Below are 17612 nucleotides of genomic sequence, written 5' to 3'. Positions count from 1 at the left end.
ACAATGTCGTTCTTCACGAAAATTATCCCCTCCAACTGGCAATGGTTTCGCCCTGCTAATCCCACCAAAGATCCCACGGAAGATCTCACGGAAGATACTACGGAAGGCACCATGGTGAAGGCAAATGAGGAAGAGATTCTAGAGAGAAAGGTTGGTACTACGCCCTATTGGATATACAATGTCTAACTGCCACAGATCGTCAATGTCAACGCGGAGACTGTTAGCAATATCACCTCCACCGACTTCCCCGGCCACTACTATGGAGAGGACAATTCCTGGAACCTGGAGGAGTTTAATCAGGTATGTACCAATTGTGTGCCATTTCCAGACACAGGGCTGATTCTTTCCAGAATTTGAAAGTCAAGTTCCACACCAACCAGCCGTACGACTCCTCCTTCTCCCTCATTGGAGTCGACGCCTCCATCGCCAACGCATTCCGCCGGATTCTCATCGCAGAGGTTCCGTCCCTTGCCATCGAAAATGTCTACATCTTCAACAACACCTCCATCATCCAGGACGAGGTCCTGGCGCATCGTCTGGGGCTGATCCCTCTCAAAGGCTCCACAGAGGGACTGCGTTGGCTACATTGGTTTAGAAAGGGGTTCAGTGAAGAGAACGACTATAATACGGTGGTCCTCAAGCTCCAGGTGCGGTGCAAATGGCAACCAAACGGGAAAGATCTGGCAGCACGGGGAGAGACGGACCCAAAGAAGCTCTACATCGACTCCAATGGTATGAAGCATGTTACTCTATGTCGAACTACGCTAATCCATGACGCCAGTCTACGCCCACCACCTCACCTTCGAACCCATCGGCCAACAAGAGCAGCGCTTCAACGGCGTGCCCGTCGTCTCCGCTAACCCCGACATCCTGATAGCGAAACTCCGCCCCGGCCAAGAAATCGACATGGAGCTCCGCTGCATCAAAGGCATCGGCGCTGACCACGCCAAATTCTCACCCGTTGCCACCGCCTCCTACCGCCTCCTCCCGCACATCCGCATCCTCCGCCCCATCCTCGCTGCCGACGCCAAGAAATTCGCCCGCTGCTTCCCCCGCGGCGTTATCGCCCTCGACCGCGTCTCCGCCGAGGAGGCCAGCCGAGAGGGGAGTGGCTACGAGGGCCACGAGGGGGAGTTCAAGGCGATTGTGGCGGACCCGATGAAGGATACGGTTAGTCGGGAGTGCTTGCGGCACGACGAGTTCAAGGATAAGGTGAAGTTGGGGCGGATCCAGGATCACTTCATCTACCACGTCGAGAGCACGGGGCAGTTGGAGAGCGATGAACTGTTTTTGGAGAGCGTGCGGTTGCTAAAAGTGAAGTGCCGGAAGGTGAAGCGGGCGTTGAATAACGATAACCTGGGATGAACGGTGATGGACACTGGGCTTGTCACACCATGAAGAACATCGGAAGCCGCATGATGGCACCGGCGCCGACCGGGCTATGGCGTCGCGTGGAAGAACCCTATCCTGCGATGGCTAGGGAGGGTGTCAGGATGGGGGAAATCACTCCGCTGGTTGCAGCGGTCTATTATCGGTAGGCATCGGCGCTTGGGGAGGGATCGGACGAAGAAACGACCGTTTTTGGATCGGCAGTCCGGGCGGGGATTGCGAATAGAGATGCACAATTCAGGAACGCCTGAGCATAGATCGCCCCGGGCATTGTACAATTAGGGAGATCAATAGAGATAGATCACATCCAACCGTGCATATTGGCTTGCGAGTTGAGCGAACTTGATTCGAAACGTGTGATTACTACATCCATTGCCCATCGTAGCCAGAACAACCCGCTCCTTTCGCCTTTCTTCTCTCCTTCCTCTTCATGGACGGCAGATGACCGCAAGGACAACTGTCGAATGTCCCCGATGCGGGCATAGTATCAGGACATGTATCCATCCACGCTATCAACCGCACCAGAATAGAACTGCCATAGTTCGACGACATGAGTCCGCAGAATCTCTCCAACAAGAACTACCAACAACCCATGGACCGACTCTCGCCCTCCACAACAGGTTCTCGACAACATCTCCCAGTCATCGTCGTCGTGCTGCGCGTTTGGCTCGATCGGCTGGATTGAGATCCTCCGTCGTCCCTTGACTAGCATTTGCCTCGAACTGACAGGCCATCTAACGTTCATTATTCATCGCAACATGAGCTGAGAACCGGTCCCACATGGTGTTCATGAGCTCCTGGCGGCGGTGAGATTTCGGGCAAACCCCCATTTCAGGACACTCGATCTTGCCCGTAGGTTTCAAGCTTTTGCATACGAAACACTGATGGATCAACGAGTAACGCCAGGTCCCTAGTCGACAGCCAGGACCGTCGCGGAAGGTATCCACATGGGGCCACGATCGAAGATCGCAGTCGAAATTCTAAAGGGATTCCACATTACTCATGAACTGACTGCGGATAGTAGAAGCGACTTACATCTGGGTTCGCGTATCGAGGATAAAGGTGAATACTATAGAAACAACTGTTCGCGCACACTTCCGACCAAGGAAGCTCCCGGGACATAGTTGATTCATGTCTGTTTTCCAGACGCAGTCGTCCAGTGGTGGTCGAGCCACCCAGGGCACCAGGATCTCATTGGAATTCGGACACTGTCTCTTCGAGGACCGCGATGGTTCACCAAGGGATGCCTTTCTCTTCCCACTGCGAAGCGGTTAACTCGGTGTAATTCAGGATGCATTGTAAAGTAACTCACAGTGCTGATCTACTCTCCACTCCCTGGATCGGAATAGGGGGCTTGCCAAAGCCCCTAAGATCCTTTCCACGGCCCACGCGAGGAGATGGTTTCGGGAAACAATTCAACGCTACTACATGCGAATGTTAGATGACTTTCATTCGAAACATGATGCCGACTTGCGAATTTCGGTACGATGTATTCCGTAGGTGCATGAGATCGTCCAGTGGGAGCCACAAGCACACTACTACCCTCTGCTCACCTTATTGCCGCCACAGTTAAAAGCGGGTTCCTGCTTGGATGCCCCATGCTACCACCGACGCTATCATTTGTGCTTGTGTTCTTACCATGTTTCCGCTCATATTGTACAGGAAATAAAAGAATTGATTAGTAATACCGGACTTTCTTCGTAGCTTATGGAATACTAATTAACAGACGGAAATCTAGTCACGCGAACCGGCACACTGCTGTTAATATACGGTAAGAACTGTCCTAGTGGTGTGCGTGCTTCATTAGTCGATTTGATACCTTACGCTTCACGCCGAGAGGGTAATTTGATTGGGCTTCCGAGCTTTTAGTGAATCCCAAAGCGGTAATTCTACATCATTCAAGTGCTACAGGTACTCATTTACGATCCTTAGCATAAAGGTTTTGCTCATCGAGTATAGGTGTTAATGAAGTGGGTGTTTAGAGGACCGGAAATGTGCTGGTGAGGTAGCATTCGGCATCTTGAACTACCTTACGGTAGTAAGTATCATTGGAGGCTCTCATATAATGTCACTTACAGACAAGACCAGAGCAGAAATGTCACCTCGAAACCTTCATTGGATGCGAGAGGTACATGATACTTGCTTGAAAGGGGATGACAAAGTTGGTAAACTCCGAAAACACCATTCCCGGACGAAGTGGGGTGGACCAATGCAATAGAACGTAACAAGCACGAAACATGATCCGATGGAGCATAAAAGGCTCAAGTATGGCTCAAGACCCATCCAGTAGACATCAATCAAAGGACGACCAGATCGCCATTATCCGCCGCGGCTTTGCAGCCATTCTTCGCCCCCTCCTTCGTCGCCCCGTTTCCAATCCTGCGGCCGCTCGCATTGTTCTTCAAGTCCATATCCTTCTCCCGCCCACTCGATCCTTGCTCATGATTATCGGCGATGCTCTTCGCGTCGCTTCCGCCAATTTCGATCACCATGAGAGCGTTCCAATAGCAGTGGCGGAACGCATCGCCTTTGCCGTTATGGAGGGAGCTCTGCGGGTAGAGATTCCCGGCTTCTGCGGCCGCAGTGTCCGCGAGATTGTTCGCGGTGTTGCAGGCGATCAAGTGCCATGGGACCAAGCACCAGGCCAGTTCCCCAATTGATGGCCCTCCAATGCTAGAGCCACCGCTGTCGGACTGGGGGGCAGCGGCTGCTTCAGGCTGAGGATCGGCGACCGGAGCTGCAGAAGTGAAGGAAAAGATGAGAGTGAGGACGTTGAGAATCGAGGCGTAATGCATTTTCAAGAAAGAGATGTTCAGGTTTGAGGGATTGTCGAGAATCTCATCGAGATAATGTAAAGGCTCTGTAAAGACTGAGGTTTGAGCTTTGAGATATTCCTTGCGTTTGCTTTGATGTTGTCTGATGAGATTCGAGTCTCCTTCACCCTAGATCGTCCATCTTTATATACCCCAATCCGACGACATCGATTTCGTATCTTGCTCTCAAGAAACGGCAAGCATGAGTCATTTCGTAAATCGTAATATTTGGCTATGGCTGATGTCAATAACATCACCTTCCTAGCTCTTGATATCCCAAAACGGGGTTTCGGGTGTCGATCGGCTCCTCTTCCCGATATATCATTGTCGAGGTACATAACTGCACCACTCGCCCATCAATGCCATGTTTGTTCTGAACCGCCTCTGCTGAGCCACAACCAAGGCAGACTCTTTATGCTACGGCCCTCCTCTCTCGCATTCTCGCACCTAGGATGGAATTGATCAGTAAAATCGGGGAAACATCCTTTGAATGAAGCGAGACTCAAGCTGAAATATCTGGTCCAGAACGTCACAACGTCTATATTATTAGCACAGCTCTACTATGCCTTGCAGCCACTGCAACACCCGAAGAAACGACCCATTGGAATTTGGAAACAGGAGGAAAATATCGGCTACAGTATTGGACACGCGTTCTTCGTATTGTGTTTTGCTACTAACATCCATTCATTCGTATCCCGATGTGATGTCATGGTTTGAGAGTTTGAAGTTTGATAATGCGCTCCTCATGGCTCGCGATCGTGGAGCTGCCAATTATCCCAAACTATCCACAAGGCACAGCAGAGAGGCCTCCAGAGGAGATCATCGCAGATCAAGAAAGCGAACTCCACTACCCGGAATCTCAAGCGAAAAGCAGACCAAAGAGCAAGCACCGCTGCAGAAAATTCATACTTAGATGACAGCGTTCTTGTATCGCAGTGCGCCAGTAAACCTTTTCCGCTTCCTCCATTTCGCGGGGCCGATTTGTACTCCTTGTGGAGGAGTTCAACATCTTGCCGGTCCAGATCCCAATACCAAATTCTAATAGCACATACTCTCCAGAACAGGACCATCGCTTTCCTGCCATGGATGAGTCTTCTCGATGGAACGAATCAAAGACTCGTGGTGGTTTGATCGTGGCTTGATCGTGCACTGGAAAGGCGCCGGATGGCTGATCACACCAGGCAAAGGTTTAACGACGGGTTCAATTTCTTTCCCGTTCTCAACCGGTTTGGTGATGCTAAACACAGCCAGAGACTGCGCAATGCTGAGATACAGGGTATTGTCGGCGAGAATCCGGCCTGGGCAAATCCGTCGTCCAAATCCGAATGCATACATAGCCGGGTCGGGCTCGGGCATATGGCCATCAACCGGCAGGAATCGTTCGGGTTTAAAAGTCATAGGGTCATGATAGACATTGGGATCATGCGTAAAATGCCTACTTAATCGTTAGATCGAATTCCGCAGCAACACCTTTGAAGGAAAAGCGGTTTTACTCGCCAAACGTTTGCAAAAACCATAGCCCCTTTAGGAATGAGGTAGCCCTCGCAGAGGTCGTCCTCTGTGGTCCCATGCGGAAGACCCATTGGCGCAACGGGATTCCAGCGTAGGACCTCTTTCACAGTGGCAGCGATATATGGTAGGTTCTCTCGATCTTCGGCGGTAGGGAGTCTGTCTGGTCCGATGACCCGATCGATCTCGGCTTGAGCCTTCCTTTGGGCGTCGGGGAAGAGAGCCATCGCTAAGAAGAAGAACGCCAGTCCAGACACCGTCTAAAGTAACCAGAACCCCGTTAACCATGAAATTTAGGGCGAACAACGGAAAAGAGACTCACTGTGTCTGCGCCTGCCCCGTATAAGGAAAAAGCCGAAAACTTGTTGGTAAATTTCTCTTCCGGGTCTGAGTCGCTCTTCTCCAGCAGCTTTGAAAGAAAGGACGGCTCGGTCTTCCCTTGAGCCATCCTGTGTTTGACAAACGCATATGGCCTATCCGTCACGTCCATGAGTTGCGCTTTCCATTCACGCGCTGTCTTCTTCCAACCAGTACCTGGCACCCAGTCTGGGAGATGTCTCACTTTATTTATTCAGCAAAGGCAGCACAGAGGCCTAGTGGTCACTTACAGAAAGGAATCAGGTCAACCATGAAGGCGCCCGGTACTGCAGCCTGAGTGAACTTGTCCATGGCATCACCAATATTATCGATGAGGGGGTCCCTCTTATGCGATTCGGCCGTATAGTCATAGGAAATCTTCAAGATGATTGCACCCGCCTCCCTAAACCAGCACGAGTTAGTGGCAAATTTCCAGCATGCTTACACAGGCGAGAAAGTTGGGGGGGACCTTTTTATATGATCAACCAACTCCTCTGGCTTGTCAAGTACATGCAGTAAGAAGTGGCCGACTTCCGCCTCTTGCAAGTCGTTGAATTGTGCAGCTAACGGCTTGGAGCCAATAATTCGGGCGAAATTCCTGCGGTAAGTCCGGAACCGATTATTATACGGGGAGAAGCCAAGTGTGCTCTCCCAGCCCACCCTATGACAGAGCCCAGGACGTTAGTATTTTGTTATCCTCAGATGAAAATTATCGTAGAGAGCAATTCGACACACATTTCCCCAGCGAAGAGTTGCTTAGGTCTGGATGAATGGATGGCCGACCGTTTCTCCATGACCTCAAATGCAAGTCGCGAATCGTTAATGATGACGATGGTTTGACCCATCACAGTTACTGAGCTAATCGGGCCTATCAAAGACCACCAGCATATTGCTTAGTATAATTTCACGACTCCGGTTACAAGACGTTGTCGGCGAGTTACACGAACCATATTGCTTTTTATGCTTGAGCCAATGGTGAGCTTCCAGCACACCCTGCTTTGGCAAATCATTCAGGTTCCCAACAAGAGGGAGGCCTTTGGGACCTGGTGGTAGTCGAGCGCGACCGGCGACATTTATCCTTCGAAACCAATAATACAAAGTGGTGAAGACAAAGACAATGCCGGGGATAATCCATGAGGAAGCCATAATGTTGGCAATTCAAAATAATGGTAGATTTCCAAGGGAAATCTCCAACAATTTCGAACCTCGAATGTAGAAAGGTCAAAGCAGGAAAAGCATCTCAATTTATCAACAATTACTCGGCATGGTCTCGAGCATCGCTGATCGTTCCGAATTGCGATTTGCGGCCCCCCCTAATTATCCATAAATCGACAGCGGGGCTCGCTAGACACAGTGCAGGAGAAAGTCCGAGCAACTGGGGGCGACAGGGACTGACAGCCACACAGATAAAACGCATTTACGCAGGAGTGCAGGACTTTGAAGTCGACTCAGACGAGTAAGAATCACCCAATAAGATGGGCTAATGTTAGTGCGGTGGCGACTGACTCGTTGGGTGTCCGCTCGGGGACAGTGTCCAAGACACATTCTGCTCATTTTTTGACTCGCGACGGCAGTGCTAGCGACAGTACGGAGTACATTAGGGGAAATGTAATGTGCAGGATTCAACAATAGCAAATCTCGTCTTCCACTTGGATAAAGCCCCAAATTATCTCTAGGCCATTGTATTTTGGGAAGGGGTTAACAAAAAACATTGAGAAGGGGGCAATATCGACTGTCTAGTCTCTCCTACCAGATACGCAGGTTTCAGGTGATCCAGATCACCGTACATTCTATTTTCAATAATATGTCGTGAGATGCACACTTTTTGAACTTAATGAAGTAGAACAGCGCTCCGATACACCTGAAAGCCGCCCCAACAGTCTCTTTGGATCATTTCACCCTCACCTACACATAAACCTTGCTGGTGTTGCCCTCTGACAGCGATCCCACCAACTCGACATCCGATTGATGTCCGTCGGATGGCTGGCGCCGATATTGCCCATGAGATCCGAGTTTATCGTGGCTCAGGTATCCTGTTGATCTAGGAGGGTTACTATTTTCCGTACTACTGAACCAGCTCGGCCGGACGGCACTGAGGAAACTACGCATCGCAGGCATGTTAGCACAGATGATGAACATATCGGTCTCGAGGATGCTCCAATATATAGCTGGCGCATTGTCGTCTGATAATAGGTCGCGTTAGTCACTGCTGATACTGAGAGGTTATTTGAAAATATGGCAACTCACAGGTAGGATTGGTGGTTTTGGAGAATTGGATAAGTGCTTGTAGCCGCAAGATACTAACAAGTGTGATACTATGAAACATGGTCAGCATATCCCGAAAGTCCTTTGGTCCCATCGTGTCTGGGTGAAAGAAGGTTAGAAAAACCTGAAAACTTACAGGAAACCAACGCTGAAGACGCTAAGGACCTGGATCTTTTTCTTCCAACTCATCTGCAACTCGAGCAATTGTGGAATAGGTACCGATAAAATAGCGACATCAATACCGATTTCGGTGCCAGAGCGAAACCAAGCATAGATATTGATGTCGATACACGTTCCTGTTGTCTCCGCTGCCCAGCTTTCCCAAAAGAACGAGATCGGAGTGCACTGAAATATCATAGCAAAGGTATTGGTGACACCGAAACATATCACCAGCACCATTAGCCCGTAGGTCACTTTCCGGTACACCGGGATCTTGAAAACGCGAAGGTAGAAGGCCAAAAAGGATAACTGAACGAACATCTCGGAAGACACATAGAATATCTCGGCGAAGAGGAGGTACTGGGAGATGTCGGTTAGAATAGAACAGTCCCCTGTCCTCAGTGAGCGACTACTTACCTGAAACGTCTTGCGGAGCGTACCAAATTCTATCGCCCATAATTCTTTACCCAGACCACGGGCCACTGGGACGCTGTTAGATAATTTTCACTCTTCTGTTAGGACTAAACTCACTGGGAAAGCAGAGTCCATTCAAAGGCAACGCGAGAATCTAGAGAGAGGAGATGACCGTTAGCCCAGTCCAATAGAGAAGGGGAAGTTTTCATCCCTTACCATGGCTATCACAACAAGATGATCGTCCCACCCCAGTGATATCTTGCGAACCCAAAGGCGGTCGACAAGTCGGACGAGAATCATTAGGATTGCCACGCTACCAAATGACGCCGGAATTGCGATGACGATATCGGATTGATCTCTCGGCTTAACACCACACGCAGCCATTGTGGCTCTGGTGGATGCTAAGTTTCCAAAGTAAGCTCATGGTCCTTGTCTTCTGGCAGTTGGGTTCAGTGGCCGAGGAGAGTGACGTACTCAGCGTCTCTTTGACAGTACAACCCTGAGCTTGACAGCCCGCAGCGGCTTCCATAAACTGTTTATCCTCACACAAGCAAGAAATGTTGCTCGGAGCACATAGTGATAACGGGGCAGTTTGTTCGAAACATTGAACCTAAAAATTGAAGTTCAGTGAATTGACCAACCCGGAACTGTTGAACATCATACCGCGCATGCCGGAAGTTGGTCCAGAAGGTTGACTTGGGCCACTGAGCTGCCAATAAAGAAGATACAAGCGTAGAGAATGGAGAGGAGATTCATTGTGCACTGCTCAGCGTGGTTAGAAGGTATCGATGATGTCCAAATGCTCAAACAGCGTTCGTTACCATGATATGAAGGGCCTGCTACATAGATTGGATCGGAGAATTGTTCGACTCTGCCAGTTTTGAGGCTCAAGCTTCGAATATGAGCTTGACGCTCGGTGGATTGTGGAGTCAGTATTAGGTTCCCACCTCCCAGGCTCCCAAGTCCCAGCAAAGCCAGAATTGAGATTGGGATAATGGATATTCTCTAACCCAGAATCCTAGCAGTGTGTCTTGAGTAGCCAATTTACTGTTCTCCTCAATTTCAGTCTGGACTCTGACTATCACTGCATCAGCGTCGTTCCCGCATCCGCCCCGCCCCGACCCGAGGAGTCGGGTCGGTTTCTGTTGTCCTATTAGACGGCGCAAGACTAAGAGTGTTGATCTGTCCAGGTTCGAGTCCGAGTACCCGCACCCTGGAAGAGGGGGTTAACTCTGCGTCTCTCCTGTTTCGCTATCTGCTCGCTTGTCGAGCTTCGTGTCGCCATTCGCCACTCCGCATTGGATGTGGATGGGTAACATGGGACTGCAGGATTCGGGTAGATCCTCTTCTAGTCAGGGCCGTTAGAGCCACTGATGACTGACTCACTGACGGCTCCAAGTCTAACACGGACGAGTTTCCGTTTTCAAATTCATCGCTGATCATCACTATCCAACTGCCAACAAAGTGAACAAGCAAGGACCAGCGAACAGGGATGAAAGAAAAAGAAATTAGGCATGCAGCCAGAGACTCAGAAAGCATTTTGCATTCGAGTCATGACCAACTTCGGGGAAGGTTACCCGTTGCTGGTGCCCGGCTTCTCTCATAAACATAGCATGGATCGGCATACCGTTAGAAAAACAAATGTCAAGCTGTCCATCAACGAAAAGTACCTGGCTATCTGCTCGACTCATTCGAAACGCGGACAGCGCCCGCAGCGCCCGATTTCGTAGGTAAATTTCCAGCATCTCATTTGACTCAATCCATGCATGGACTTCCTGGGTACGGCATTTGGGGAAAGAAGACGAGCGAGGGCCACACTCATACATACCGTATTTTCAGCGAAGCGAGTGCTGGGTGAAAGTATCCGCATTTGTTTGTATTGTGTGATAGCTGACAGCACACGCGAGGTTACACAAGTGAATCGAATACTATGCAGGAGTTATTCTCTCCTCTTTCTCTTCTTCCTTTCCTTCTTTATATTTCGTTCGGTCTGATACTAGCTAGTCAATATAGACTGTGACCATGAAGATGCCCCTGATTAGCACTGTGACAGGCACAAAGAATCTTGTTGCATCAATGCCGGCAGCGATATTAGCATTGATAGGGACTATGGGGACGCCATCTCTATCGCAAAGATACGACTCCATAGAGAGGACATGAAGGGCTAGAGCAACAAGAAAAATTGCTGAGAGCTACATAATCTTATCGGCAACATTTGTGGAAGGAAAGGGACTTCTCACCATCGTGATGAGAGAATATACCTCGTTTATATACCCTTTAGATGAGAACCAAATAGCCTATCAAGCGCTAGACTACCTTGAGGGAATGACATCTCTTCATAGGATATTTCTGGACCAGTGTTAGACGTTTGTAGTCTTGGTTTGTTGTTTGAAGAAAATGGTGATTACTAGCATGGCTACGAAGAATGACTAGATGCAGAATGGAGTGGCACGAGTGCATGTGGTCACCCTACCATCACGCATATATGCCTGAGGCATAAACATGGAAGGTCAGGCATCAAGGCCTGATGCATCCATTGATGCATAAATCTCAAAAACTGGTGGATAAATCTCACCAGCCCGTACGGAGGTGCCTTTCAAAAGTCTTTTCCTGGTCTGTGCATAGTGGCGTTCCTAGCGTCCATTAGCGTCATGACCGGTCGTCCTCTGCTCTGCTTCATCCTACGTTGGAGAGAGAGAGAGAGTATGTAATTATGTCTCTTCTCTCTCTGCCCACATTGACGCCACAGTTAAAAATAGGTCGCCACGATGATACCCCATGGCTACCGCCGTGGAGCTGTCGCTATATCGTCGTGCTTGCTCTTACTTATGTTCCAGCTCGATATCGACTCGGATTAGGCCTTAACCTTATGTAACTCGTCTCTGGAAGGGTTTGACTGTTGAGCATTTGGCGTTCGTGTCTGACTGAAATTTTTACAATATCAACTGTCCATTCCGCCTTGATGGAGCACCGCCACACAGAATGGCCAATGGCACGCCAGCAAATACAGTTGTCTGTGAACGCGACACCTCTCTGCTAAACCATTTCCTCATCTTCGAATCTCTGCAATCTCGCATGCCTCAGGTGTTATACTGGTCATGTTATTCTCTTTACCTCCTGTGAAGGCCTATTCGGACTGGACTGAGTAGTCTCTTAGTATACTTTCCTTTGTATCCTATGGATTCCGTCTCGTAGGCATCGGGCCGACTCCACCAATTTCAAACTTGAAGTATGAGCGGAGCAACCTCAGCAAGTCTGACCGGGTTAGCTAAGAATACACCACTAACATGTTCTCATGAAGACTCAAACCCTCGTCGAAGCTACGAGAATCAATAACGAACGCCTTGCCCAGATCAGAACGGCTTTGGAGGTCAAACGGCTAGTAATCGTCATTGGCGCGGGGGTGACACTGAGCGCAACAGCAACTCAGTCTGGAGAAACACTTGCTCAGTTGTCCTGGCTCGGCTTGATACGACATGGTCTGAACTATGTTGTCACAGATGGCCAAATTGACAGGAACCACCACAGGCTAAGTTATGCACGCAAAATACTTGATTCCCATCCCGAGGATCTGTTAGAAGCAGCACGCATACTCAAGCTTTTCCTGGACCAGGCTCATCAATGGCCTACTTGGCTAAAGGCTGTATTTGGAGATCTTTCCAAGGAAGTGAGGTATCCTGCCGTGTTAGATGTGCTGAAATCTCTCCACGACAGAGGAGCGATGCTTCTCACAACCAACTATGATAATCTTTTTGAAGAAGGCTACTGCAGATTGCGACGCATCAGCCGGTCGCATCACGACGACCTCCTGAAGTTCCAAAGTCGAGATCTGCGGGGAATTCTTCATGTACACGGCAGCTACCACGACCCTTCGGATATCATATTGGACGCCACGGACTACGAGAAGGTCCAATGCTCAGAGATTAAGACCGTGCTGAGGACGCTCTGGAACACCCACACTATTTTGTTTGTTGGCTGCGGATCTGGATTAGAGGACCCAAACTTCGGCGCACTCTTGGAATGGGCATGCAATGAGGACCGGTCCCAGTACCCACACCAGTTTCTGGTCACTCGCGAACCATCCACCATCCTAGGTTCAGGAAGATCGGTTGCCATGAGGAGCTTAACAAAGCTACTATTCTCGTTCATCTTCTGGAAGTGATGAACTGGCCTTCGGAAGTACCCGGGGACAGAGTCAGTTGTGCAGATGACCAGGGGCACTGCTCTCGTAGTGCAGGCCTCGTAATTGACTAGAGCAGCTAGATTGGAACTTATTTGTCTCACGGAAAGCCTCCTATCATTGTCGGGGTATCAAACATCCGAAGAGGATCGGAATGACAGACTCAACATGTTGTTGATCGGCGTCCGTTTCCTCAAGAAACATGGCTTTCAGTGGGCACTTATCGCATCGGACGCTGTTGCAAGTGCACAAGCAAAAAATTCCAACACGGTAAGATATTCTCTTCCAGGCTTCCAGTTGGTCGCCAAGGCACCTACACTCGTTCGGATTGTCCAGGTTTCCATCATCAACTCAGGTGCTGACGACCTGCTGTACACCCAACTCCTTCTCCATGTCGATGTTGCTGGTCAGCGAATCGCCAAATCTAGCAGTATAAAATGACAAGACTACGCATCGCAAAATTCAAGGGTTTTCACGGCTCCTCAACACCTAAATCACGGCACCCGTCTTTGAAGTCTTGGACATATTGATATATAAATCGGAAAAGGCGAACACTCTCTACAAAGGCATTATTCCGACTGGCATATTGTGACAGCCAGGATGGCGCAAGGCGGAAAAGTAGTAAAGTACGTGAACGGACCACACTATGGCAACAGTGGCAACAGTGGCACACCTCTTGCGAATATCCTGCCGAGCAGACAAGATTGGTGCAACGATCCGCGTGGCGAGCGGCGACTGTGTGAATCAGCAAGTTGAAATGCCGGCGCGTCTAATCGTAGAGAAGGGAATGAGCTTATGAGCTGCAGCAAAGCCGCCATGATGTCGGGGGTTTATACGGAGTGCCAGAAAGATTTCCGCTGGTCGAATATTTTCTACAATACTAGAGAATGAATTTCCAGTTTCTACGAAGCACCGAGTGTCGGTGCATCGATTGCCGAATGCAGCAGAAGAAGAAATTGACTTTTGAAAACGGAGCAGCAAGAAATGTGGACAAGTTCAATAAATCTGGAATGAAGATCTGCAGTCAATTATAATTTCGCAGAATTGCAGGAGATTTGAAGAATCCTGTAGTTCAGAGGCCAGGGGAATGTCAAACAGAAGATGATGAGTAAGTGGAATTGAGCGCGAAGTGAGAAGGGGATAGTCAGAAAGAAATACTTGCAGCAGTCGATCTGGTGCAGACATCGCGGGACTGCAACTACAAACAGACACCGCTCTAGTTATTAGTGCAATCGCGGCGACTTCAGCAAATGCAAGGACTGACTGACAACGACACTGACAGTGACTGGTGCCTTGAAGATCCCCTGAACTGTGAAGTGAATCCATAGCAAGCATGTTGAAATCCCATCGTCCATTTGCTCCTAACTACGTTGACTGTTTTCCCTGCTATGAAACGAACCCCGAAAATGCAGCCTCATAACTCATGATGGAGGCATCCGAAATGGTGTTGAAACGATGTCATCGAATCGCGTTCGTACTTCTCCAGTCTCCATTCACTAAGACATCGCAAACGAATTCCCCTCGTCACCGAACCCCTCCATGTCAAATACGCCATCAAACCTCAGCTCCTCCGCCTCCGCTCCCAAGTCCTCCAACCAATCTTCCTGCGCAAACGTCCCCGGTATCAACCCATGCGCCTTCTTGAACAACTCCAACCACTCCTCGTTGTCCGCCGGCGTCTGGTTCCAATCATCCTCCTCCTCGTACAGGATGAACCGCGCCTGCTTCTGCAGCAGCTTGTCCGTGAACTGCACGCCGGGATCGGCGATCTGCATCTCCCGCACGAACTTCCCTAGCCGTATCGTTAGGATCTCCCAGCACGTCGCACCTAGCGGCACCCCGCGCTGCGCTATAGGCTGGAGATGCGCGTCTCGGAACCCGCTGGCGGGCGAGGAGCCCGATCCCGAGCCGGACGCGTGGCCAGTCCCGGTGGTCCCCGAGGGTGTGGAGGCGAACTTAGTCGGCATCCCCAAGTCCTCTGGGAAGGCGCCCTCCATGGGATATGCGACACCGTCGATGTGGATCGGGATGTAGTCCTTGCTCGCGTGGTGATATTGGGTGGTGGGGTTGGTGGTGGCGCTGAAGGGGTTGAGAGAAATAGACTCGTTGCCGATGAGGTACGGCGGCATGGCGTTGGTGACCATAGCGGCGACATGGCAGTCGAAGCCGCGGCAGCTTTTCCACTCGACCATCTTGGCGCCGGCGCGGAAGTGTTTGGAGAGGTGCTCGTTGCGTGCGGACCAGGATTCGAAGTACAGGTCGCAGAAGCCGCAGCGGGAGCGGACGTTGCCGTTTTCGGATTTCCAGGACTCCATGGAGGGGATCAGCTTGCAGCCGTGCATGAGGCGAAGGTGTTGACGGAGATGGTCTTTTCGGTAGAACGTGCGGGACTCTAGCCCCTTTTCTTCACAGGCGCGGTGGTTGTGAGTGTCCAGGTGTGCACGGTCGGGGTTAAGAGTGTCGCAGTAGACGCAGCGGTGGACGCCGGTGGCGGAATCGGTGACGACTTCGCCGAGGGGCCCGCAAATCCATTTCTCGAGGGAAAGGTGCAGGGATTTCTCATGGCGGGTCCAATCGTATTTGGATTTGAATTTGTCGGTGCAGAAGGTGCATTGGAAGGGGCGGTTATCTTCGTCGTTGGTTTTGAGGGGCTTGGTGGCGGGGCGTCGGCGTCGGCGGCGTTCTTTCTTCGCGATGCCGCTCCCGAAGCTGCCGAAGGAGTTGCGGGAGCCATAGGAGTAGGCGGACCCCGAACCGTGGGATCTAGAGTGGGAGCCACTGGAGAGGGCAGACCAGGAGGGTCCGGTTCCATGAGAGGTAGTGGATCGGGGACGGTGTTTAGAGAGACTGGTGGACCCATTCGAGGTGGAATCGAGTTGCGCCTGCCTAATAGGTGCGATTTCACCAACTTCGAAGGGCTGGTAGAACGACTGAGCGACGGCGGTGGCGATATCAGCAACTGCTGCAGGTTCGTTCTCAGGAGGAGAGTGCTTCCATCTCTCTAGGGGATTCATGCGCTCCCATTTGGTACTATGCGTGATACCATCGGCGTTGGGGCGGATGTTGATGGCAGAGCTTGGTGACTGTGATAGTGACGGTGGTATCGGCGACCTGATACTTGGGGAAACCCCTCGCTGTTTGGTTTTTGTTCTTCTCCTGGTGTTGGCCATCCAGTTAGAGATCTGAGCTGGTAAAAGATCAGTCCTAGCCGCTAGCTCGGCCTTCTCTTCCTCGGTGGGATATGGATGAGTGCGATGTTCGGCCATCCAATCTTTCAAGATCTTGAGGGCACTTCGGGAGAACCTCATCCCATTCTTCCCCTTCGGCTGGGCGTCCACATTCTGAGCATCCACTCCAGCTCGATTCCAAGATCTCAAGGCAACGATTCCTGTCAATGCTCCTGCTTCTTGGCACACATCTTCAGGCACCAAGTGTAATGTGTCCATTACACTCCGATTACGGCCCCTTTGAGGCATATCCATCCCTTCGTTGTGGGCATTGAAGCTACAAGGCCGGAACAAGGCATTGCAGGGAGAGCAGCTGGCCTGGCCCTCGTAAGTGAAGAAGCACTCCATGTTTTTTTCACGGCAGTAACCGCAACAGTCCTCTGGCTTGGAATATCGGGGAAGGAAGGCGGAGAAGTCCTGGAAGCCTTCACCTTGATCTGCTAGACCAGTCGTCTCTGGCTCGAGTTCGAGTACCGGGTCAGGAAGGAAATCGTCCAAGAACCCGTGGCATATACAGCTAGTAGCGCCATTAGTTGAGTTCAATATAGTTCGGAATATGGCGAGACGAACTTGTTGTTTGGATGCGACGGGCAAGGGTTGGTCGAACGAGGAACCTCAGCGACCTGAACAATTGGATCGGGAAGAATACTGTCTTCAGGAATTGCGGCTTGCTGGAAATCAAAATAGTTTTCCATTTGAGGCATTGATTCGAAGTGCTCCATTGTATCCATCGTGTCAAAGGGCGTGTGACCCTGTTCCACAGGGCGTGGATTGAATACAATTGACAACTGATGGAGTCCGTGATACCTTGCTCAGATATAACCTTTGACGACGTCCACAAACGCTTATATAAGACTTGAGGCAACTTTGACTTGAAGATGCTGAATAAAAGAGAAGAAGGTTTCAATAGAATTGTCGGATAGGTTTTGAAGAAATGTATATACCCTGGCAACTAGGGCTGGACACGAATAAGGATTTTGGCTATTCGTATTCGACTTTTCCCTGGGAACGATTATTCGTATTCGACTAAATTTCGAGACGTTTTATTCGTATTATTCGCGAATATTCGTAAATAATGCCAAGACTTATTCGGCAAAAGCCGAGCCAATGAATGAATGCCCAGCAGTCGCGACTTTTGTTTACCCAACATGCTCCAACTAGAGGATTTGAGCTCTAAGAGATACAAAGCATATCAATATGTTGCAACTTCTTTCTTAATATGGATGACTTATCCATGTCTCTTGGGAAGCGCCGTCTTCGCTCCGAGAGAGTTGATTATCATCTTCTTAATGATGGCAG

The 17612-nt window shown here is 50.2% G+C and overlaps 6 protein-coding genes across 6 annotated transcripts; 2 read left to right on the top strand and 4 right to left on the bottom strand.

Moving 5' to 3' along the window:
* The first annotated feature begins 19 nt into the window (after positions 1-19).
* On the top strand, positions 20-1723 carry P152DRAFT_414147 (DNA-directed RNA polymerases I and III subunit RPAC1). Its single transcript, XM_033677016.1, has 4 exons — positions 20-150; positions 196-300; positions 351-732; positions 782-1723. Exons 1-4 carry the CDS (start codon positions 112-114, stop codon positions 1363-1365), a joined length of 1110 nt encoding a protein of 369 aa, XP_033535403.1. The 5' UTR covers positions 20-111; the 3' UTR covers positions 1366-1723.
* A 1610-nt stretch (positions 1724-3333) lies between these two features.
* P152DRAFT_291730 (uncharacterized protein) lies at positions 3334-4474 on the bottom strand. The gene is made up of 2 exons (XM_033675021.1): positions 3466-4474; positions 3334-3414 (listed from the first exon to the last, which is right to left on the bottom strand). Exon 1 carries the CDS (start codon positions 4182-4184, stop codon positions 3687-3689), a length of 498 nt encoding a protein of 165 aa, XP_033535402.1. The 5' UTR covers positions 4185-4474; the 3' UTR covers positions 3334-3414; positions 3466-3686.
* Positions 4475-5240: 766 nt separating this feature from the next.
* On the bottom strand, positions 5241-7214 carry P152DRAFT_394143 (putative cytochrome P450 oxidoreductase OrdA-like protein; the record flags this gene model as incomplete). The annotated part of the gene is made up of 7 exons (XM_033676238.1): positions 5241-5637; positions 5673-5971; positions 6034-6272; positions 6320-6471; positions 6514-6729; positions 6804-6936; positions 7016-7214. The coding sequence occupies 7 exons, from the start codon at positions 7212-7214 to the stop codon at positions 5241-5243; spliced, it is 1635 nt and encodes a 544-aa protein (XP_033535401.1).
* A 622-nt stretch (positions 7215-7836) lies between these two features.
* Positions 7837-9754, bottom strand: P152DRAFT_291702 (uncharacterized protein). Its single transcript, XM_033675020.1, has 7 exons — positions 9381-9754; positions 9123-9307; positions 9024-9060; positions 8910-8974; positions 8470-8852; positions 8316-8383; positions 7837-8251 (listed from the first exon to the last, which is right to left on the bottom strand). Exons 1-7 carry the CDS (start codon positions 9433-9435, stop codon positions 7974-7976), a joined length of 1071 nt encoding a protein of 356 aa, XP_033535400.1. The 5' UTR covers positions 9436-9754; the 3' UTR covers positions 7837-7973.
* A 2134-nt stretch (positions 9755-11888) lies between these two features.
* Positions 11889-13068, top strand: P152DRAFT_448176 (uncharacterized protein; the record flags this gene model as incomplete). The annotated part of the gene is made up of 2 exons (XM_033678039.1): positions 11889-11990; positions 12208-13068. 2 exons carry the CDS (start codon positions 11889-11891, stop codon positions 13066-13068), a joined length of 963 nt encoding a protein of 320 aa, XP_033535399.1.
* A 1361-nt stretch (positions 13069-14429) lies between these two features.
* Positions 14430-17322, bottom strand: P152DRAFT_457136 (uncharacterized protein). Its single transcript, XM_033679165.1, has 2 exons — positions 16884-17322; positions 14430-16830 (listed from the first exon to the last, which is right to left on the bottom strand). Exons 1-2 carry the CDS (start codon positions 17015-17017, stop codon positions 14583-14585), a joined length of 2382 nt encoding a protein of 793 aa, XP_033535398.1. The 5' UTR covers positions 17018-17322; the 3' UTR covers positions 14430-14582.
* Positions 17323-17612: the final 290 nt, after the last annotated feature.

The sequence above is a fragment of the Eremomyces bilateralis genome (assembly GCF_010015585.1).
Source record: "Eremomyces bilateralis CBS 781.70 unplaced genomic scaffold P152scaffold_6, whole genome shotgun sequence".
Taxonomy (NCBI): Eukaryota; Fungi; Ascomycota; class Dothideomycetes; order Eremomycetales; family Eremomycetaceae; genus Eremomyces; species Eremomyces bilateralis.
This window is presented reverse-complemented; position numbering and strand designations above follow the sequence as displayed.

Coding starts and splice junctions, on each gene's coding strand:
- P152DRAFT_414147 (XM_033677016.1), top strand. CDS start 112: ATGGTGAAGGCAAATGAGGAAGAGATTCTAGAGAGAAAG. Junction 301..350: donor ACCTGGAGGAGTTTAATCAG/GTATGTACCAAT, acceptor GATTCTTTCCAG/AATTTGAAAGTCAAGTTCCA. Junction 733..781: donor GCTCTACATCGACTCCAATG/GTATGAAGCATG, acceptor CCATGACGCCAG/TCTACGCCCACCACCTCACC.
- P152DRAFT_291730 (XM_033675021.1), bottom strand. CDS start 4,184: ATGCATTACGCCTCGATTCTCAACGTCCTCACTCTCATCTTTTCCTTC.
- P152DRAFT_291702 (XM_033675020.1), bottom strand. CDS start 9,435: ATGGAAGCCGCTGCGGGCTGTCAAGCTCAGGGTTGTACTGTCAAAGAG. Junction 8,975..9,023: donor GAATGGACTCTGCTTTCCCA/GTGAGTTTAGTC, acceptor ACAGCGTCCCAG/TGGCCCGTGGTCTGGGTAAA. Junction 8,853..8,909: donor CGCTCCGCAAGACGTTTCAG/GTAAGTAGTCGC, acceptor GACATCTCCCAG/TACCTCCTCTTCGCCGAGAT.
- P152DRAFT_457136 (XM_033679165.1), bottom strand. CDS start 17,017: ATGCCTCAAATGGAAAACTATTTTGATTTCCAGCAAGCCGCAATTCCT. Junction 16,831..16,883: donor CCGTCGCATCCAAACAACAA/GTTCGTCTCGCC, acceptor TGGCGCTACTAG/CTGTATATGCCACGGGTTCT.